Source organism: Drosophila obscura, unplaced genomic scaffold (genome assembly GCF_018151105.1).
Source record: "Drosophila obscura isolate BZ-5 IFL unplaced genomic scaffold, ASM1815110v1 contig_208, whole genome shotgun sequence".
Classification (NCBI taxonomy): Eukaryota; Metazoa; Arthropoda; class Insecta; order Diptera; family Drosophilidae; genus Drosophila; species Drosophila obscura.
The window spans coordinates 2,346,747-2,369,281 of record NW_024542799.1 but is presented as its reverse complement, the minus strand read 5'-3'; the positions used below and the strand labels follow the sequence as shown (position 1 = coordinate 2,369,281).

Sequence of the window (22,535 nt, the reverse complement as noted above, 5' to 3'; positions counted from 1 at the left end):
ACAGACGGACATGGCTATATAGACTCGGCTATTGATGCTGATCAAGAATATATATACTTTATGGGGTCGGAAACGTTTCCTTCTCTGCGTTGCACACATCCACTTTTACCACAAATCTAATATACCCCTTAACTCTTTTTTGAGTACGGGTATAAAAATACTTGCTGGGAATATTATAAATTTCGCATTTCACATGGGTGAAGAAACTGAATTTCAAGAGGATGCCCTACTTTACACCACCCGGCTTGTGGGAGCTCTGGCACTACTTGAGCACTTACAAAACATAACATAAGCAAATACTGTTTAGTACCTCTTTACTTATAAAAAAATAAAATAAAATAAAATAAAATAATAAATATAAACATTTGTGTGACAGTGACTATCTTCAAACAGGAAGAAGAAGAAAAAAAGTAGTCAAAGAGGAAGAAGAAGAAAAAAAGTAGCCAAAGAGGAAGAAGAAAAAAAGTAGCACAGAGGAAGAAGAAGAAAAAAAAGTAGCCAAAGAGGAAGAAGAAGAAAAAAAGTAGCCAAAGAGGAAGAAGAAGATAGTATAGGGGATACCATGCCAAAATATACCATATATATACCGAATATATACTGACAAGTGAAAACAGCATAAAACTAATATGTCGTCGTTTTGTGGCATTGCCAGATCGTAGTTGCTGCGGGCTGCCATGCCATGATATTTTGTGATATGAAATTCGTCAATTTTGATATTCCGTTTAATATTGTTAGCTAGTTGGCGCATTCAGCCTTAAACAAGTAATTTTATCCTATTCCTCAATGAATTTTGTTTAGGATTGGCTAGTTTTAAGAACTATTTTTAATGGGATTGCTTAGATAATAGGGTTCAAACAAAAACGGCCAAAGCATAAAACGTAAATGTTGACTAAATGTGACGTCAGTGTTGCTGGTCAACCAAGTTTCTTCCATTCGTCTGTATTTTTGTATACCTTATTTCTTTTAATTGATGTTAAATGTTTTGTTCCAAGCTCCATTGAAACATTATTTATGATTTTATCCTAAATTTAGTTTGGCAATTGGCGTTGGCGTACTTGCGGAAATACTTCCCTGAAATGTGCAGCGCTGCCGTACTTGCGGAAATACTTCCCTGAAATGTGTAGAGTTGCCGTACTTCCGGAAATACTTCCCTGAAATGTGCAGCGCTGCCGAACTTGTGGAATTACTACCATGAAATTAGTCGATTATTATATAGTCGAATGGAAATCAACCGGAAGGAAGGAAAGGAAAGGAAAAGGAAATACCTGTAAGACTTTGGAGTGGTTGTATTATGTATTTTATTATTCGTATTATTTATTTGTCATGTGTTATAAGCATTTGCAGTTACAGTTGATTAGCCGAACGAGCGGTAAACCTTCTCAAATATGGCAGATTACAATACTCTCGTGTATCCTCTCGTTTTCTTTCAATATCTCTCTTATAACATACAAACTAGCAAGCAACTTGCAGCAGGTACGTTGAGGGGCCTTGTTAATAACCGTTTAGAACTAGTACCTAGTCTTACAATTAGTTAAGATATAAGTGGTTTTTATATTTCTATTAATATATGCCTACACGAGGAAGATTTCAAGGCAGGCTCGTTTCGATTTTTCCGAATTTCTCATGGCGCAAGCACTTCCCAATTAAATAATGCAACTGCCATAAAGCACAAAGAAGTTCTGATTCCATATTTGACATTAGTTCCTCTCACTCCTTGCCTCAGTAGCGCTGGCTCTCGCGATCGGAGTACTTGCCGCTCAGCTTGCTAACCGAGTACCGATCCGAATAGGCATCGTATTTGTCCGCTTTGTAGTTGATCTCCTGGGGCGTGTAGCCGATGTTCTTCTGCCAGTGACGGGTCCAGTAGAGATCCTCGTTACGCACCTGCGACGGAGTCCTGGCATCGCGGCACACATACACACAGTAGATCATGCAGCCTATCAGCGTGAGGAAGCCGAATATCAGGAACACAATGCCCAGTATCCACACATACAGCGGCTCGTAGAACTGCACCACGATGACAAAGCCCAGAGTGACCAGGATCAGGCCCAAGTTGAGCAGCAGCATCAGACAACAGACGCCCTTCACATTCGGACAGAATGGGTTCGGAGCGGACATGGTCTCGATCTTGGCGCCCCTTTTGGTGGTAGACCGAGCACTCCGTCCCGTCTTGGCAGTGCTGGCCACCGAATAGACACTACGCGGTGGTCCACGCGACACTGGGCGCTGGCTATATCGACTGTAAGAGATTTACAGCTGTTAGAAACGTTGGAAGGGAGTTCAAGGGCATTAAAGAGCTTGCCTGATCTCCGAGGGCGCCTTGTAAGCTGCACTGGTCACATAGATATCGCTGCCCCCGTCGCCGCCATGATCATAGCTAAGGGCGGAAGGTGCTCGTGGCGGTTGACGTGTGGGCGGTGGTCCGCTGAGCGAGCGTGGTCCCCCATTATCCGGGGAGCTGGAGAGGCCCATCTGACTGTGGCTGTAGCTGTGCTGCAGGTGCTGGTGGTGTCCGTTTGCGGAGCGCTTCTTCCGCGACGAGTTATACTGGGACTGTGGCGAAATGCGATCGTGGGTGAGTGTATATTCGGAGTAGGTGCGCTCGGAGGGGGCGCGATGGGAATGGGAATGGGACTCCTCGCCGTCCGTGGAGTAGCCGCGATTCGAGTGGACGTATGGTGGGTCAGGTGTGAGGCGGCCGTGAGTGGCCACATAATGGCTGCCCTTCAGTCTGTAATTGGATTGCAAATGTTATCTCAAATTGGTGGCTAAGTGGACCCATCCCCGCGACTCACTTCTTCACTTGTCTCTCGTGCATTTTGCTCTGATGGTTCCACTACCTTCTGTCTGGATGCTGGGGTACTCTCCTCTCCTGGGGCTGGCGCTGCGGTTTATCGACTGCTGGATGGTCTCGACTAGCAATTCCAGGAGCTTCCTGGAAAAAAGCAAACAGAAAATACACGTAGCAATTAGCTCATGTCAGTTTTCAACTTTTAATTAGATAAAGTTTAATTTTTCGTTTTCATATGGCTGCCACCCTGCACAGTGAACCGGCAACTGACTATTTTATACCTGGGCACGAGTTGAATCAACAACTCGGAACGTGTTGTAGTCAGTTATCCCGCAGACAAAGGACCGTAAACAAATAAGCATTCCGATAAGAGTGAAGTCCCATCCCCACTGTAACTGCAGAGCCCCTCCCTCAGGAATGTGGTTCGCTCTACCCCTGCCCGTGTCTTGCATAATTTATATCAATTTATGATGTTACTGTTGCGGCGCACCCATCCCAATGATTGGAACTGCAGTTCGTTGCACTTTTCTCAGTCCCGTTAAGCTTCCAAAAGCCACTCAAAAAGTGGCAGAAATATGTACGTTCTTTCAAGTTCAGGGCATGGAAATTTAAGGTGCCCCTCCTCAGTGTCGCCTCGCTACTCGTCCTTCGTGTGCAATTTGTCACTTGGTCACGTAGCTCTCGGTTTTTGGGTGCGACACTCTGTTGCAAGGTGACAGCTGATATGCGGGACGCGAGCGCAGTGGCTGAAGGAGTGTGGGCTGAGGGGAGAACTGGTTCTCTTGCTCCCTTGAATTCTTGATTGCATGCACACTTACAGAAGTCACAGACATATACATATACTCATATCAGCTACATATATCAATCAACGTGTAATTATAATTCTGACAACAAGAAATAGTTCCCATCTTGTAGAACTTCCACGAAATTCTTGGCGGAATAAAATCTGGAATCTTCTTCTCCAGCATGTCATTAACGCCCTACTCCAGCCTAGCCAGACAAGGCTGATGATAAAATTGAGTTATTGCGTCGATTAGGCCAATTAAAGGGTGTCGTTATCTATCGCATCGTTGTGGGCCTGGCACTGTTACTGGCACTGGTACTGGCACTGCCCCTCTTCGACTAGCCTTCTTATTATGTATTTCAACTGTGGCCAATTGCTGAGCTGAGTGCATTTACAATTGTGGCTTGCCTGGCGGTCAATCGCGATACAATTGTCAGTTGAGATCTGGATCTGTGGATCTGAGGAGGTCTACAGTAAAACTTTCAAGTTCAATGCGGTGATTTTAGTGCCTTGGGGAGTACAAAAATACACACACAGACACATTTATGGTGTGGGCGGTAACGTCGTCAAATGAAAAATCGAACCCAGATGGAGGCCAAGAATGAGAGACAGCCGACCCTTTCCTGTCTCTGTCTGTGTGGTCCCAGTGGTTTCCTTCGCCTTCGCCTCCATCTCCCATCCCATTCTATCCCACCTTCGTTTGGGGTTTCTATCACTTGGCGGCCATCAAAGCCTTTCCGTTTGCAACTCCCATGCGTCGGATTTTTACATGCCTCGCTCTACTCCCGTCCCGTCCCATTCTGTTCCGTCCACTCCGCTACGCTCGGACAGCAGCTTCATTCCATGCCATGCCACGACGCTCCGCACATTGATTTGTTTATGCGGTTTTTGGGGTTTGTTTTGTTAGGCTTGCCTTAAAGCCTTTTCCTTTTGCGGCAAACGGCAAATGGAATGCGAATGCCATTAAAATGTGTTTGCTCTCGTATTTACCTTGGCGCAGCAGCAGCAGCGGCAGCGGCAAGACCTTAACATTTAACGCCACATAAACAGCATTATAAAGCAAGAAAGCATCCAGAACCAAACGAAGGGTAATGTGGATCATTTTAGGGCTCCTTCATATACACAAATTTCGTATATGCCACATCATACATAGTCGTATAAATCTAGTATATGGCCTCATCAATATGTGTGTGGGCTGGGGGCCTCGTAAAGCAGTTTTTCTCGTCCAGGTTACATGAGATTTGCATTTTGTCGCTGGACCGTTAAAAAGTGTGGCGCCCCCCGCGTTCATTGTCTTTGATGGAGGATTTCACAACTTTCGCTGCTTCCGCTGATGCAGCGCCAACAATGGGCCAAGAGCGGAAGTCGTTGCCAACGAAACGAGAAGTTAATTTGTGGCAAATTGTGTTACACAAAGTGAGAAAATAAGACACTGCTATCGGCCGCAAAAATGCACTCCATCATTGTGGTCAAGTGTCATAAAAGTTGGACGACTTGAACTTGCCATTGAGGCCGTTGTTGTGGTCTTGGTCAGCGGCATGTAAATTTCATTGCCAGCACCGGGCAGGCACCGCGCACCGGGCACCACCATGATATTTTTTCGGGGCGCGGTTTAGAAAGTTTTCCCCAGATGCACATCTACAAAATATACGAGTACGAATACGAATACGAGTATGCATGCGTCCCACCAAACTGGGGCAAGAACTGCAGGCCACCAGCCTGCGCCTGGGACACAATCTGTAGCACTCAACCGCAAAGGCAGCGGCAGCAACAGCAGCAGCGCCTTTCACAAGTGCACCAACTGATGGGTGGGGTGGGGGGCTCTCAGACGGACGGCGGCGGATTGGACCGAAATTGCAAGTTGTAGGCTCTCAAACTGTGGTATCCCTCGTAAATCGTATCGCCACAGTGCACGGCAGTGGCCCCCAGAAGTCGCTAGAATAAATAATAACAGCCTTTATATTGTCATTTGCATTCTCTCCGAACCGAACCATATGCTGGAAGTCTTGAGATATGCATTGTACAATTACCATTCAAATAGATTCCTTTGTGTTCCCCTTAATATTCATAAATCAGCCATTGTTTAGCTATATGTAGCTATACAAAACCTTCCACTAGGAGTTTCGTGTGCCCTGCCTATTGATCGTTTTACTTTTGATTGCTTTTAGGGCTTCCAAGGCATTTCCATTATGATTTTCATGTCTAATTAGCGGATGTTATGGCCAAAAAATTTATATTTATTTTAAACTGTTATGGGTACATTAATTGCTATCGGCTTTTATCTCATCTTGGCTTGATTTAATGACTCCTGCTGCATGTTTTCGAAAATCAGCATAAAATTTGATTGCATTGTTAAAACCCAAAGCGCTTTATGTCCATTTTACCCTGGCTGCTGCTCTCAAGCGGCGTCCATTAAACTGGGGGCACCAGTGGCAGTGGCAGCCTCAGCAACCGCGAATTCTGCGCAGCTCTACGATGCGACAGGCTGCTGCGGTGTCTATCTGGCTGGCTGTCGGGCTGTCCCCCGATCTTAGACGTTAAGTAGCCGTAGCTGCTGCGCGTTAATCGCTTTTAATTGCTAAATTACGCGCTGCATGGGCAACATTGTCCAGAGTGGACAGAACCAGTGTCGGGTCGGAGTCGGAGTCATGGACTGGATGCGGCTGTTAACACGCCGCAGACTGTGGATCTGCGACTGGGCAACACTAATGCGTGTAATTAGCCGCAAAAAAAGCGGCAAGACCACTTAACTGATTTATTAAAACGTTTTTCCATTAAATTTTTAACCCTGCAGGCTATTAAAAACACTAACTCTTCCACACACACACACAAAAAGAGACAGAGAGAGCGAGAAAGACACACCGCAGACATAAAGAGGCCGCAGAGAGGAGTGGAGTCCAGCTCCATGTCTCGGTCTGGGTCTGGGTATGGTGCCTCCGAGTGGAGGCATTCCGAAAAGGGCGCGCAGACTTGAAAAATGAGCAGCGTTTAAAATTATTCTGTTCTCGCATCACAACTGTGGGGCAAATCCAGAACAATACAGAACCATAAATCTATGCTCATATAAGGTTTATCTACTACGTAGTTTAGGGAGTCATAAAAGAGAAAGGATAGGATTGCCTAAAATAAAGGCCTGGCCAGTGGCCACTGTGCCTCACTTGTGGCACTTTCAAGCTCTCAAGCTGCCTCTGCCTTTTAATCTATGGCTTTCCAGTCCAGTCCCAGTCCGAGTCCCAGTCCACAGCCAGCACCACCAACACCATCAAGAAGTTGGCCAAAAAATTCAAATGGGCGGTCAGTTGGCAAAACATTTTGACAACGTCAATGGCCATGCACAAACCCATCCGAAAACCTAAGACCCAAAAACTTTCTAGCCATAAATGCTCGCTCACGTTGTAGTGGTCGAAGGAGATTTCAGCAGCAAGGGAATGAAATTAATTATGGCCAAGTGCGGCGCTCACATTGGTCGATGAAAGTGCGATAAAGATGCCATATTTCTTTTATTAAATTTTCAGCCATTTATTTCTACACTGTTTGATGTTGGCCCCGCAGAAGTAAGCCGTTAAAATCAATGGCCCCGTCGAAAAGAATCGGACAGACAAAGAAGGTTACATTTGTGGTGTGGCCAAACAATATATTAAATCTCACCACTCGTTCGGAGAAAGTTGACTTAACGGCCTAAGCTTGGGCCCCGTACGTAATGCTTTCAATTTTTGTTTTCTACCCTTTATTTCTTTTTCGCAAACTCACTTTTAACAACAACAACAACAAATTGTGCACAACGATTTGATGTTTTTTCTGTTGTCCGTGTCCCCCTGGTTTACCCCCGGCCCTTGGGTTCTGTCTACCCGTCTACAATTGCGGCAACTTGCAAATGAAGTCAGCACCGCCAACTGCTGTTATCCAGGGTTCCAAGAGACGCCATCAAAGCGAAGGGGTACGTACGCGAGTGAGGAGTGTTGGGAAGGTCCCTTTTTTGACTACGTCACGTTTGCAACATCAATTTCAATCAACCTGACCCTGTCTAAGACCCCTACATAGTACCCTGCATACCCCCATCTAGCACTGTTACAGCTGTTTTTGTTTTTGTCTCAAATGGGAATGGCAAGTGTAGGCCGGATTTCACATCAAACGCAACAGTTGTCCCTCTGCGTAATCTCTATGACTGGCGCTGTCTTTCATTGGATTCCCAAGCTTTAGAGTTGAGCCAAACCACTTAGAGCTGCGTCAAGAACAGAGCAGAGCAGAACCGAGCAGAGCTGAGTCTTTGAAGAATTACCGAAAAGCAAAGCTCTTTTAGTGCTCTAGAATTTGCACAAAAGCTGAGCTGTTCTTTTCAAATGGAATTTAAGTTGAAGTTGATTGCCATTTGAGAGTCTAGTTTTATAGATATGTGAAGGCTATTCATCAGCTGAAGCATTCGCACATCATTAACACACTTTTCCAATGCGGATATGTGGGCGCCCGCTGTTGCCCCTTATGGGTTAATTGTGTGACGGTGTCGCCTGCCTCCAATGGGTCTGCACCGCCCTTCCGGTACCATACGTTAAATGGGTTTCACTCTGTGGCGACAGCCGAGAAGTCTTTACCAACGGGGTGCTATACATTAGAGACACAATGCTGGTATAATGGATCTGTTTAGACAGACACAAGCCATCTATGAGTGCATGTGGTGGCTATTGCTGCTGCTTGTGGCGCATTAAGTTGCTCTCTGAGCAGAACCGATACAGATCGTCAGGTGTTTCCACTTATTCAGTAACTTCAATTGTAACTGTAAGTACTCGAACTCGTGGCAAGGCAAGGCACTGCTTCTGGGCTGCTGGTTCTTAGTGCCGCGTTCTCGAGTCCGTGTGGATTCGTATCTGTGGCGCACGGTCTAAATGGCACCCGAAACAATGCGCATAATAAATATTCTGTGAGCCGTGGAGTGGGTTAGTGCTGGGGCTGGGGCTGGAGCTGGAGCTCGGGGTTAAACCTGTTCGCAGTCAGCGGCGGTGGCGGCGGCATATTTATGGGGCAGACAGACTGCGGCTGTGACTGTGGCTGCCACGGGAAGGGATACTTTGCAACATAAATACCGTTACAACTTTTGTTTTTTTTTTTTTTGTCTCTGTCTCTGTCCCCGTCCCCGTCTCTGTTTCTGGGTTTCTTTTCTTTTTTTTTGGCCATGGGCTTGAGCCGCACTAGACTTGCTGTGCCTTGGGTTTATGTTTATTTCGGCTTCATTAATAGTTCAAATAACTGCACAAGTGGCTCGTGGAGCCATCAAATGCAGCCAGTCCCACTTAGAGAGCGACTATCTTATACGACCCCATAAAGTTAAAGTCTGCGGTTGTAATCTATTGATCTAGAGATCAAATAACAAACAAACAAACCAACAACCACACGTACGAGTATTTCATTGCATTCATTTCGATTGCACAACTGGCCAACAAAACGTGTTGACAATATCCGTAAATACACTTGGCAAAAAAAAAAATAAAAAATAGCAAAAGAAAAATGCAAACCTTAAATATCAAATAATAAGCCAATTCCCGTTCCCCCAGCAATCGACACATGTGTCGTATGGAGACCAGATCATGGCTCTCCACATCCACCATTAACATCCCGGCGTCCATTCGACTCTGGGCCAGCTTGCAACGATAGATGGAGACTGGCGGCGGCTGCGTTTCGTTTCCCACGCTTGGCGGCTGCAGCTGCTCCGATCGAATTCGATCCGATCCGATCCGACGACGATGCCGAGAATGCCCAGTGCTGCACCAGCGGTGCCTGGCGGATGCCAGTATTCTAATGCGCCCGGGACACGGATAGAGATTAATTAATATTGCAACTCGTTAAGCGGCAGAATGGTTTCTTCTTGTTACTTTGGCCATTCATTGTTTCGAAGCAGGAAATTCCAATACAATTTTGTACCAGAGTGCAGCCCGATGACATCTCCAAGTAAAATTGGATTCATGTGAATTTTTGATGACTCGCCTCTCGCCTGAAGAAGATCTCTTGCTATCCATAAAAAGCGTACAAACTATTTATGTTGAACCCAACGAATGTCCGCTAAATATCAAACACAATCTTGAGAGTTTTTTGGCTTTTGTTTGTCGGATATAGTTTTTTTTTTTTTTAGTTTTTTTCGGTTTGTTTTTTGGTTTTCTGCCTTCAAGGTCTTGTGGCGGCGGCAAGAGCAGACAGCGATTTATGAGAGGGGTGTTGCCTTTTATAATTTGCCAAAGTTATTATTGTTGTTATAGCCCCCTGATGATTGTATAATATTTGCCTTTTGCTCGCTATACATATATAATTTCGTAGCTGGTAACGTGGAAGATCTCTGTGGGCGTAGACTCTCGCTCTGGCTGTGGCTCTGGAAAATACTTTAATGTCAAGTGTGGCTCACAGAATTTCAGTGGCTGTGTGGCATTGTTACGGCTTAAGGCACTCGAGAAGCCAAAAAACTGTGTGTTTTCAACAAGTTTGGTTTTTTCCCTGATTGCTTTTCTGTTTTCTACCACATTCCATCAAATGCTGTTCATTCAATTAGATGTTGAAACAGAGGACGTTGCCATAACTCTGCCATACGGCCTGGTTACGGGTCTGTCCTCTCCTCTCCTCTTCTGTTCTGCTCTCTGGCGGGTGGGATGGTGGTTCAGTGAATTATGATTTGAACATTAAAGAGCTTGTGTGCATATAGAGAGGTCTGGCCTATTGTTTGCCTATTTCTAATTGTTTCCTCTGTTGAGCAGCAAAATTCGAAATGTGTTTTGCTTATTTATAGGATTTCGTTACGGTCTTTGTTTTTCCTTATGCGGCGGGGGATAAATGTCTGGGTAAACACACATTTACGAATATACTCTTAAGTTTAGTACAAATACTTGTAACGTTGGAGAAATGGAGAATTTCGTGAAGTGCCACAATCCTCTCAAGTAACAATTCAACTGTATGACATTCAAGTATATAATCGCTTAATTAATTACATTTCCCTTAGAGATTCTTCTGTTGCTTCGAATCTTTATAAGCCATCATATGCCTGAATATCTAAAACGAATTTCGACTCTTTTGCTCATGTTTTTACCTGCACATTCAGCAAACTGAACATTTGCAAAACCTGTTTATAACACTGATTCAATAAGCATTCAACTTAGCATCGATCTGCGGTTCGATCCAATGATTTATATAGCCCGACAGCATGGCGTGGAATGTCAGAGATATATTTTTTTGTATAATTTGCACGCAATGAGTGTGCAATGCAATGCAAACGACACGAGGCATTAATTACATATGATGATGTCATCATCGTCATCAGTTTCGTTGATGATTTCAATTGGTGGCAGACTCTGGCTCTGGCTCTGGCACTGGCACTGGCAGCAAATGCTGCAAATGCAAAGACAGCTACCAGAGCACCCTCTCAAATGTCAAATGAAAGTTGCAGCAAATCTAACATCTAACATCTCACATATGGTGATGTTAATCATACGTACGTGTGTATAAGAGTGTGTGCAGCATGTAATCTCAGTTGGTTTTTGCCGTCTGTCAGATTCACACGCAAACAAAACTCAGGAAGATTGCACAAGCAGTCTGCACAAGTAGAGTGAAGATGGAATTATTTAACTCAATTTTATATAACCGACGCTTGCCAGTCGAGTCGGTGATTAGCACTGATTGATTTGTGTTTTTTGATGGTCGCTGAGCATTTGCATATGCACGTATCGTATTTAGTTACTGTGGGCTGGCTTCGAGCCAAATGATTGGCTGTTTTCGATGAGGTTAACACGCACACGCATCTTGTACAGCCGCAAATTGGCCGTTTAAAAAAGACAGCATAAAAGAAACCTGTCTTCGATTAACCGCAATGGCAACAGGAGTATTACATAACTTTCGCTGCATCTTGTGAATCATGGTCATACCCCATACTACGGCTATGCTATGGCAAAAAGTTGCACATCGGCACATCTGCGAGTACATCTCTAATTGTTACCGCACTCAAAACAATCACGAATACAACTTTAGAGTTGACCCGAAAAGACACAACAAAATTATCAAAATTATTATCAAAAGATTGTCATCAGGCAGAAGTAAAAATAAAATAAAACGAGCCAGAGAGAGAGAGAGAGAAAAACAGAGAGGGACACTTGGCCCCTGGCGTTGGTTTTGAATTTCTAGATGCTGCCGCGGCCGCTGCCGTTGCTGTTTCTGTTGCCCGTCCTCTGTGCAACTTTTATTGGATGGTAAGCGTGCTAAGCATGGCTGGCTCTTAACCATAAACATGGCCAGCGGCTAAGACACGAACAAAATAATACTAGTCTCCACAACGGCACAGCAGAGAAAAATAACCAAACCAACAGCAAGTTCTGTTATGCACAGTGGGTCCGGGCCCCTAACTATGGGAGCTGCGCTCCGACCAAAGATAAACTATTTGGAAAATGCTTTTCATTGTGCTGACTAGCTGACTAGCTGTCTAGCGTATGATAATATCTTCTGCTGGAGTTGTTAGGTAAGGGCTTACATCAAACTCTTTTCTTGGATTTTCCTTTTGTCATTCAAAGTAAAAGAGAAAGCAATAAATTATATGGCCATATCCATGTCTGAAACTATTAAATTTCACTTATTGATCTATTTGGTATTGTCATTTTTACAGGTCCAGCACCGGCTCCAGCTTCAGCATTTTTTAAGGCAATCTCACGGATTGCAATTGGCAGCATATGACCAAAAAATTTGGATGTTTCACTGAAGTTTCGATACCCTTACGGGGGTTTGCTTCCGCATTTGTAGGCCAAATGTATCTTTGTATCTGCCATAACAAAGTTGGACTTGCCAGGGTCGAATCTCTGCTATGTTGATCCTTTGATGGGGTAGCATCTGCTGCTCTGACGAATGACATAATCGCTGGCGTGACATAAAGTGAGGGAGCGAGGGGCCAACAAACTGGGCCATAAACAAAGAGCGAATCGTGCCCATGCTCGTATAAGGCGAATCTCTGACTGGCCAACGTTTGTTGACTCTTTCAGGGTCAACGGGTGCGTAATCAATGGATGGAGTCGCCCACGCGATATCAGTTCAGGTGGTTCAATGTATTGCGGAAATCGCAACCAAGAAGCAGCGGAGTGAAGGAAACCACCCAAAGATGCTCAAAATGCAATTCAGTTTTGGTCAAAAACAAATTGAAGGTAAATAAATAAGTTAAGGTATACAGACGTACGCAGTACGTACTCTCTGTAGTCCCACACATACACACATATATACCCCCCCAATATATATACAATTTTTATATGTATTTCTCTATAAAAAAAAACTGGCTTACCTTCTCTCCTCATTGTTATACAGTTCGACTGGAGTTGTTGTTGCTGCTGTTGCTGCTGATGCTGCTGCTGCCGCTGCTGTTGCTATTGTTTCGCTTATTTATTGTTAACGCTTTTTGCCAGCCAGAGCGACAGGTTGTTAGTGTGCCCCTGCTGCCGCTGCACACATTTCATTACACTTCACTTGAACTGTTTGTTGCACAGAGCACTGGAGACCGAAAAGCAAGCACAGAAAAATGTCAAGAAATATTAATTTAAATATACATATACATATATAAATATAGGCGATGACGTCGCCTCTATCTATGCATCTATTCGTTGGTGTGTGCGCCAGTGCGAGTGTGTGGGCCAAAAACCTTTACTGGTTCTGGCCAAAATGCCAGCCAACACGTTGCTGGTACGTACAGACATACTGAGGCACATACAGAGGAGGTGTATGATATAATCGCTGCCATGAATGAATGAATGAAAGGCGTTGCAGCTTCTCGCACAGGCATTTCGGACCGGGGCCCAACACAATGGCCAAGACTTGGCGAGACCCAGACCCGCCATGGACTTCGGAACTCGTCTAACCAAACTCAAACTCTAAAATCTTCTCGTCCCAAACTCTTTCTGGGGCTGGAGCTGGGGCTGGTGGTGAGGCTGGCGGCAGCACAGCAAATTGCAGCGCCATAATGAAATCGCCCATAATCTTGGCTAAGGCTAATAATAGCAGCAGGTTTTGGAGCTGGCCAACACACACACACACACTGAGAGGCACTCGTACACACACACACAGAAGCAAACAGCTACAACAGATTTAGCCAAATGGTTAGCAAATTTGGGTATAACTCTGTTTGTTCTTTTGCCCCCGGATCGGGCGTACACTTCACGCAACAAATTCAAATGACACTCACGTAATATGCTAAAAATAGTGGAATTTATTGCGCGATTTTCGTGTGTACGATTCTGCTGTTGTATTGTCGGACCGACAGTTTACCGATCGGACAGATCGGCTGGCTCTCCAATGCACACCGAAGTCGTAGGCCGTAGTCGAAGCAAACGCGACGCGATCTCAGCTTGAACTGATCTTCGGAGCGCACTCGCGCACCTGTGACGACTGCTCCAAAGCGCGAGTGGAGCTTTGATCAAAACCGGTTGCACTCTTCTGTTTACTCTCTCATCAGCTCTTCGTGCGCTCTGTTCGTGGGATCTCTCTCCTCTCTCTCCGAACTCTCCAGCTCGCTTGCTCTCAGTCTGTCTTTCTTTCTACGGGGGGACCCAACCGGTGCCGGTCTCCCCCATCTGCACTTTGCACTTTCGGGCTCTGCATTTTGTTGTCAAACTGCAAAAACTGCATTTAATAACCGTTAACCGAAAGTTCTGCAACACGTGCAACGCCACTCACTCCATCCAAAGGCAGTTGGGAGAGGACTGGGACTGGCACCTGGGGAAAGGGGCGTTCATTGGAGGCTTACTACATTAGGCTTCATGGCCTGTCAGCCTCCACCACTTTGGGCCGCAGCTGCCGCACGTGACTGCTGGCTGGATGGCTGCCTGGCTGGTTAGAGAGCATTGGGGGTCAAGAGTCTGGAGTGGGGGGCCTAATTTGCATCATGTCATTAGGAAGAGTGGCATCGATAATGGGGCCAGAGTCTATGGTACAACATTTGCCCCTTTACGAGGTCTGAGGTCTGAGCACTCTCTGCATTTATGGGCATATTCAAAATATGCACTCATGTAAATAAAAGTTGGGATGCAAATCAGTTCGCGGCTAGCCCCCTTTGAAAGCAAAAAAAGGCTTAAATAATATGGCGAACTTTGCATTTCCTGTCGGCCAGTCCAGTTTTCTTTTCGTGCATCATTTAAATGCAGCAAAAATGCTGGCATAAAAATATGCATAACCGGAATCTGAATTGCTATTTGTGTGTGTGTGTGTGTGGATGTTACTTCAATGTCAATTGCGGGGCGGGGGTAAAAACAGGCAAGTGGCAGCTTCCACTTCAAGTAATTTTTTGTGTGGGTTGAAAAATGCATAGAGAAGCAGCAGCAGCGGCAGTGAAAGGCAGCCCAGGGCTTGCAGCTGGAGCTGGACCTGGAGCTGGTCTCTTGTCTTTCCAGCCCTCGCAGACGTGTTCGCCTCTGGTATTTTTTTTATTGTCTTCAGTTTGTCACTCTTTTCGTTTTGGTATTTTTCTTAGCGGACCCGTTACTTCTTGCTTACGGTACACATCAGGCGGCGCAGCATGAGATGATGTCCTGACGTCTGGATGTTTGTTGTTTGGAACTGCAAGTCGTAAAAACTTTTCTTCGGCTGTGTGTGTGTTGGTGCCATAAAAGTTGCATAAAACTGCACAGATTTTCCTAGTGTTGTGTGTCGTGAAAAAAGTTTAGGATATCTCTTAAATATACACGCACAGACATGTCTCAAAGGATCGCTTTAACATGACCCTTGCCGTACTGAACCTTAAAACGCGAGTCATTTGTACGTCATATGCAGTAAACTGGCTCCCAACAAAAGCCGGAGATGGGGTCGGAACTTGGCATGTGTCAGGATTTAATTTAGATAAAAGCTTTTTCCACACTTTCACGCTGCCACTTACTGAGCCGTGACGATGGCAGGAACCGACCTTTGACGTGCAACACACATCCGCGTAGCGCTGCCTCAAATCAATTCCATGAACATTTTGCCTGCCGCAACCTGCCGAGGACGGGACGACAATTTGTCTTAATGCCAAGTTAGACATATGGATTGATTCCAGCTTATCAGAGACGAAACAACGATTGCACTTCCTAAAGGATAAGCTGATTGAAAGGGTTTCTTTGTCCATTTGACCATTTATAGAGTGTGTTCCCCACCCATTTGTTAACTGCATTTTCACTTTAATTATTCATTGACATTTATTGATTGAATTTGATAATGTTTCTTTCTGCAGCATTTTGTTGGATTCACATTAAATAGGGTTTTGCTCACATTTTGGATTTTGATTTGATATTAGCTGTTGCACAGTTGACACACACACATTTACATACATATGTACTTAGGATTAGTTAGGATCGTTTATTTGCGGTGTTTTTTGTTCGCTTGCTATTCAGATATTACTTAACGGAGGGGAGCTTAGGAACCTGAATTGTGGCCCGTTGTTGGTATTTGCAATACACACACATAAATATTAATGTATTCACATTTAAAAAAAACTATATGCCACGTATCCTTGCTGTTCTTGCTATTACTCATTAAAATATTTTTATCAAGTTTCGGCGGTAGAGTGTTTTTTGTTTGTTTGTTTGTTTGTTTAGTAGTTCTGTCTTGGCTTACAAAAAATACAACAGTTTAAAAATATTGTACCTATATTTTCTCATTTCTGTTTTCTATTTAAATGTGTATGGTATGGGGGGGCATTCGTTTCTGTGTAAAAGTTTGAAATAAATAAATATTTGTAACGTGTATGTATAATCGACAATATCTTGTAGTAGTTAGCTGTAAGCTTGGTTTTTTATTTCTGTCTGCTGGTTGCTTGTATATATAGCAATCAGAATGTATTTGCATTGTACTATATGCATGTAGGAGGGCTCTGTTGTAGGTTCCTTTGTTTTGTGTTCTATATTCTGTAACTAGCACAACAATTGTACATTCAAATATGTATATTATATATATGTAGTTATATGTAGATACCATAGTATGGTATAGTAGGTATACACTCATGTATGTTTTGGCCTTGATTTTTCTTGCATATTCGTATCGTATGTTCTGTTTTTGGTTTGGTTTGGTTTGGATTGGTTGTGTTTGTGGCAAATGCGTTTGGTCTCTTTGGTTTGGCCAAAACTTTCGCATATTTGTATTTGTATATCAGTTTTCACTTTTTCTCTTCTTTTCGGTGTCCGATTACGCTTTATTTTATTTTAGTTTATTTTTTTGGTAGTATTTACTCTTTAGCTAGTGCTAGTAACATGAATAATTTAATTGATTTCATTTGATTTATTCTTATTGTTTGCGTGTTTGCACATGCGTTGTTTGTGTGTGTGTTCGAGTTTGTCTATTCGATATAGGAAATTATCATAGGTACACATATCAACACAGTAGTTGTGGGTTGGTTAGTACGGCAAACATTTACCTATATATTTACGAATAATCGTATTTTATTCAATTACGTTTTCATCAACTATTTCTTTTAGCTGCACAAAGAGCCTGGAAGAGAGAGAGTAGTTCTGTCGGAGAAGAGCTGTTCAAAATAACAAGTGCTTTTGGAGATATTTGAGTCACAGGAAAAGGAAAATATATATAGTTGCAGTTCCGCAATGACACATTTAGCATATACTCGTAGAAATTATAATCATACAGCGTTGATTCTACTTCGATGTTTGTCTCCTGATCTTTGTCGATGTCTTGGCGATGGCAGACCTTAACCGAAGTTGAATGAAAAAAATCAAACTAAAAACGCAACGTAACAAAATCGAACTGAATAAAGTAGTTTCGAGAGCTCAGATCAGGTAAAGGCTGTGCAAACATACAGAACCAAAAATAGTTGATCTTACTAACTAAATACTTGCTGCACATTCACTGATTAATTATTTATCCATATATGTATGTATATATTAATATTTATATTTTTGTATGCCATAATACTCGTTCGTTTTGTAATTAACATTCATGAAGTGTCTGTCGTCCGGTGTTTCCCGCTGAAGTTCAGTGTAAATATTAAAAATAGCTTGTAATTTGACTTGGATTTTCTTTGCATTTCTTTTCTTTTGTTGTGCATCATACAAACATGTCTCCCATCTTCGTATCGCGTAGTTTTAGTTCGCTTTAGTTTTTCTTCGCTTAAAATTGTCCTCAGCCCCGACCGCTGATGCCTTTGCCAAAGGTATAAAAAGTTTCTTTTTGCTACAGTTTAAAGTTAAGAGTTACAGTTCCAACAATCCCCTCATTATTCATAATATACTACTCGTACATACAATATATGTAGCTGTGTGTAGGAGGTATATGTTTGAGTTTCTTCTTTATAGAGAGACCATTGTATATAGTACAAAATTTACAATAGAAGCGAGACCTTCTTCTTCCTCTTCTGGGTACAAAAATCAATTCGGGATGGGGTTCTAGAGTAGAGTGGAGAGGAGTGTGTGTGTTTGTGTTTTTTTTTTTGGGGAAAAAGCCCTAAGTTGTGTATAAGCAAAAGAGCTGAAGGCTGCTTCTCTGGGGAGAGCGTAGGGTAGGGGGGACAAGCGTGTGTGTATCTAATAAATTTATACAAAATCTGTGCTCAGAAAATAGTTTACAAATATACTTTAGACTTAGTTACACTGTCCTTTGGGCGTGATATAAATTGTATACACCATATACATATATCTTCAAACATACATACATACATTTATATATATATAGGTATATATTATAAATAGCTTTCTTTTATATGGTTAAGTGTTTAGAGTGTGTGTGTAAGGGAGGGAGCCGGGTTTTCAAAGAAGCTCGGAGTTTTTATTTTTTGATTGTTTCTTGGCATATGGTAGAAAGGAGTTTGCATTTTGCCCCATTCATAAATGTATATATTGATATATTTCGTATAGTTTAAATTGACCCAAAAAATGCTGTGTGGTGTCTATCCCAAGTTCCGGTAATCCGAAACTCCTTCATTGTGTCCATGTTAAAAGTCTTCAAAACGCATCTGGGTGCTGGAGTAGTAGGTATCTCTAGTGTTGTGTCTGTATCTGTGATCTGCGTCTGTGTATATTCAGTGTTTCGTGAGTTTGATTTCTTCTAATAAATTTTCATTAATTGCCTAATTGTGACAACTTCAGCAATACATCATCAATACTACGCATCTACATATTGTAGGTCGTGCTTAGTTAGTTAGTTTTTTCTTTACTTATAATTTTGTTCAAGCAACGTTTTGTGTAGAGCAGGGAATGCATGTCATGTCCCATTTACTTGTTACTTTTGCACCATTGGAATTTCATTTCGATTTCGATATTTCGCTAACATTTACAAACAGAAGAGAAGAATGGTGGGTAGGGGAGAGGGGTGGGGTGGGGTGATTGGAGTCTTTGTCAAACAACTAGATTAAGTACAATACATACAATGCTGGTTTGGATACAGTTTACGAGTAGCTTTTGGTTAAGTTATCCGCCATCAATGCAATTACATTGCACGATCCACCACAATTTTCAAACTTTTATCTCTTCAAATACACGTTTTACAAACGGTTCGCTCTGTCCTTCCTGTCCTGTCCTGTTCTGTCTGATCCTGTCCCTGTTGTTCTTTAAAATCAAGTGATAAATCGCGCCTTTTGTTTGCGCACAAAGTCCTGGGCCTGTTTGTCATTGACGCGCAGCTCAAGGATTTGCAAAATGGGATTGCCTTGTAGAAAATATGAAATGGCATCGAAAGAAGTTCGTTATCGAAAGGAAAAAATGCAACTTACATTTATCCTTTTGCTGCATGAGGGGCAGCTCGATCTGCTTCAGGCCATGAAAGTTGTCCACACTGGTGCTGTAGGCCTCCACGCCGGGTATGTTGCCCAGAGCCAGGTAGGCCTCGCCGCCGAAATCATTGGCCGTGAGGACATCGTGATCCATGACGGTGAAGCAGATCATGGCGCCATCGGTGAGGCATTGCTCCAATGTCACCGAGAACTCAAAACACTCGTCGAAAATGGGATTCAAAGTGCGCTAAGGAAAATATAAATGGAACTTAAACATCATCCCTAAGATGGGAGAGAGAGAGAGAGGAATCTCACCTTGTGGACATTCGTCTGCTGCTCCATGCAGTGCAGGAAGACCCTTCGTGGCAGCAGCTCAATGACCACAAATGGATCACTGAACCCATTCGGATCCAATGGCACCACATCCCTGGCATGCAGAACCTCCACACACAGAGAATCGTGATTGAAGTAGGCCCGCACGGCCAGCGAGCCATACGGACTTGGACACACGGTCATCAGTTGCTCCCGCAAGCGATTCATGTAGAACATGTCTATGAGCCGATCCGTGTCCGTCTTGTGGAACTGCAGCCGCTGCTCGATGCGCCAGAAGTCATCCGTGTGCAGGCACTCCAGCAGCAGGCCCTGGCCCTCGGCATGAAAGAAGTCCACCAGCAGCTGTAGGGCCTCGTAGAGCCGCTTGTGGAAATGCGTGGGCTTGTCCGTCTCATCGCCCGTCTCCATTTGGCGGGACATCTCGCCCAGAACCGTCTTCCAGATGAAGCGCAGCGATCGGTTGAAGTTCTTGGTGAGCAGGGCGCTGTTGAGGGCCGCCAGGTGGCAGTCCAAGTACTCCAGCAGCGGCACAATCGCCTGATTGGCCGGCAAGGAATCTGGTGACCAGGCCAGATGGAACATTGCCTTCTGCAGCGACATCTGCATGAGCGGAGCCAGCTTCGAGAGGATGCGCTCGGTGCGGTTCTCCATGTGGGTCAGGCTCGACTCGAGCAGGTTGTCGGCCGACTCCTCCAGTGGCTGTTCATCCGAGCGGAACTCGGCCAGAGTGCGGCGCACATACTCCACATTGTTCACGGTCACGCACATGTCGTCCGAGCAGCGGAACGGACCCTGCTGCTCGTAGTAGCCGCTGTCTGCCAGCGCCGTGTGAATGAGGTCGCAGTAATGCATGGCCGCCGAGCATACCACATCGATGAGCTGCGACTCCAGCATGATGGCCGTGTCCTCGTCCGGCCAGTTGATGACCTTCCAGAATTCCTTGATGTTCAGCAGCGTGCTGGCCGTGTCCACCGAGGAGCTGCTGTACCTAACGATGCGCTCGCCCTCACAGATGGCGTCCATGCGGATGGCTGCTCGGATACGCTGCAGGGCCTTCGCCTTGCTCACCATCATCCAGCGCTCAAAGGTGGGGATGAACCATTCGTGGCTGTTGCTCAGGGCCAGCGGCTTCTCCGGCGGCTGGGGCTGGGCGGACAGGTGTCGTTTCAAATGACAGAACTCCTGCAGAGCCAGAAACAATTCAAACGGCTTCGTGTCCACCGGTTCCGCATCGCCCTCGAGCACGGCATACTGCGACAGGTTCATCCGCACCCCAGGCACCTGGCCGGCGGCCATGCGGCTGTACAGCTCCTCGCCCACCATCGCATCGTATTGTTTGTAGATAATGCTAAAGTATTGGATGCCATTCGTGCTGTGGAGGAGACAGACGGAGGAGGAAGATGGAGTTTAAATGTAGTTCCGGCGGCAGACAAATTATGGCTCTCACTTTAAAGCGAGGAGAAGCCGCAATTAGCACGGAACGGACAGACCCTGGCTGTAACTAAATTTTTGCTAATGCCTCTCCACTCAACACTTTCTCTGACAGCTTCCGGACTTGATGTTTGTTAAATGCCTCATCAGGATGCTGTGCGCCCTGTCCTGTCCTGTCTTGCCCTGTTCTATCCTTTCCTGTCCTGTGCGCCGCTTGGGGCAGCAACGTGAGAGCATTTTTATGACAGTGCAATTAATTTAAGGCTTATGTGTGTAAGCCACTTGATGTCCTCATTAAGGTTCTTTTATGGCCCCGCTAACTGGCAAATATGTGACTGATTAGTCCGCCCTGGTAGGCCAACGATGCGGAACTATGCATCCAGAAGTGTGGAGCGGTTATGAGAGGCTGTTCCGCTGGCGTTTAATGGTGTAACGTGATCTGTATCGTTCGGTTGATCAATATATTACTTCATTTACGAGATTCTAACCACTATGGAGGGCAAGGGCGTTCCCTGAGGGAACTATCTGCAACCTTCGCATGAGGATTCCACTACTCTGTGAGTGCTAGGAGTACCCTGAGCAACGCTACGGGCCATCTGTCATGACAACATTTTGTGGCCCTCATTAAGGCTCGTTAGCTTTATGAGCTTTGAGTCGTCGTGGCACTTGACAAATGCTCAAACTGATTAGAGAGCAGCGACTGTAAAGTGGTTCGCCCCCGGGCGCCGATTGCGGATAAGTTCAAATCGAAATGACGTCAATTCAATTGGGTCAACACTGGTCGGGATAGAGAGAGAGAGTGCAGTGCGTGGACACAGGACACAGGACCCAGGACCGAGGACCGAGGACCCAGGACCTCGCTGCTTGTTTTCCTAAACTGCTTTTCGTAATGTTATTTGTAGAGTGCCAGGCGGGTGGTTGGATACCTTGCAGCTTGGTTTTATGGGCGACACGTGTCCGGGATACTTAATCTAATGCTGGGCGGAAGCGGTAACTAAAACAACTGATACGGAATCCTGCGAGTACTCACTTGTCGAAGAGGGCATGGTAATACGTCTGTCCCAGCTGGATGTCGGCCGTTAATGTTGTTACGAAGTTCGATAATGGATTGGGCAAGCATTGCGATTCGCGTAGCACATTCTGGCCCCACATGATGGAGCCCTTGCGCAGGGCATTCACCACCTCGCCGCGTACGCCCTTGTTGAAGGGGCAGACGGCCCGAAACGCCCGCATGGAGCCGAGCAATCCCAGGCAGCGCAGCAGGAACTCCAGGCGTATCAGCGAGGGCGGATTCAGGGCCGGAAAGATGTCCCTGTGCCGTCGGATCTGGTTCAGCGAACGCTCCACAAATCCATTCATCGCCTCGGCCAGCCACTGCTCCAGATCGCGGCTCAAGGCCTCCTGATTGGGCTGATTCCATTGCTTCTCCACATCGCCAAGCAGACGGTGGAGGAATTTCGGGTCCAATGGCGTCGATCGATTCAGCTTGGCAGCAGCCACATATCTGAAAG

The 22,535-nt window shown here is 44.9% G+C and overlaps 2 protein-coding genes and 1 long non-coding RNA gene across 5 annotated transcripts in view; all 3 read right to left on the bottom strand.

Moving 5' to 3' along the window:
• Positions 1–1,281: 1,281 nt before the first annotated feature.
• Positions 1,282–12,928, bottom strand: LOC111064867. Its single transcript, XM_022352686.2, has 4 exons — positions 12,865–12,928; positions 2,796–2,935; positions 2,303–2,731; positions 1,282–2,239 (listed from the first exon to the last, which is right to left on the bottom strand). Exons 2-4 carry the CDS (start codon positions 2,816–2,818, stop codon positions 1,720–1,722), a joined length of 972 nt encoding a protein of 323 aa, XP_022208378.1. The 5' UTR covers positions 2,819–2,935; positions 12,865–12,928; the 3' UTR covers positions 1,282–1,719.
• A 53-nt stretch (positions 12,929–12,981) lies between these two features.
• Positions 12,982–13,943, bottom strand: LOC121404503. Its single transcript, XR_005968052.1, has 2 exons — positions 13,759–13,943; positions 12,982–13,070 (listed from the first exon to the last, which is right to left on the bottom strand). It is a non-coding gene; the product is annotated as an uncharacterized LOC121404503 (long non-coding RNA).
• Positions 13,944–18,868: 4,925 nt separating this feature from the next.
• Positions 18,869–22,535, bottom strand: part of LOC111064849 (BAI1-associated protein 3) — a 42,689-nt gene continuing 39,022 nt past the window's right edge. For all 3 annotated transcript variants that reach the window (XM_022352659.2, XM_022352661.2, XM_022352662.2), the window contains 4 exons: positions 22,055–22,528; positions 19,576–20,965; positions 19,261–19,507; positions 18,869–19,196 (listed from right to left, as the gene is read on the bottom strand). In XM_022352659.2, coding sequence (XP_022208351.2) covers positions 19,105–19,196; positions 19,261–19,507; positions 19,576–20,965; positions 22,055–22,528 — 2,203 coding nt within the window. In that variant the 3' untranslated portion in view covers positions 18,869–19,104. The remainder of the gene's footprint in view (positions 19,197–19,260; positions 19,508–19,575; positions 20,966–22,054; positions 22,529–22,535) is intronic.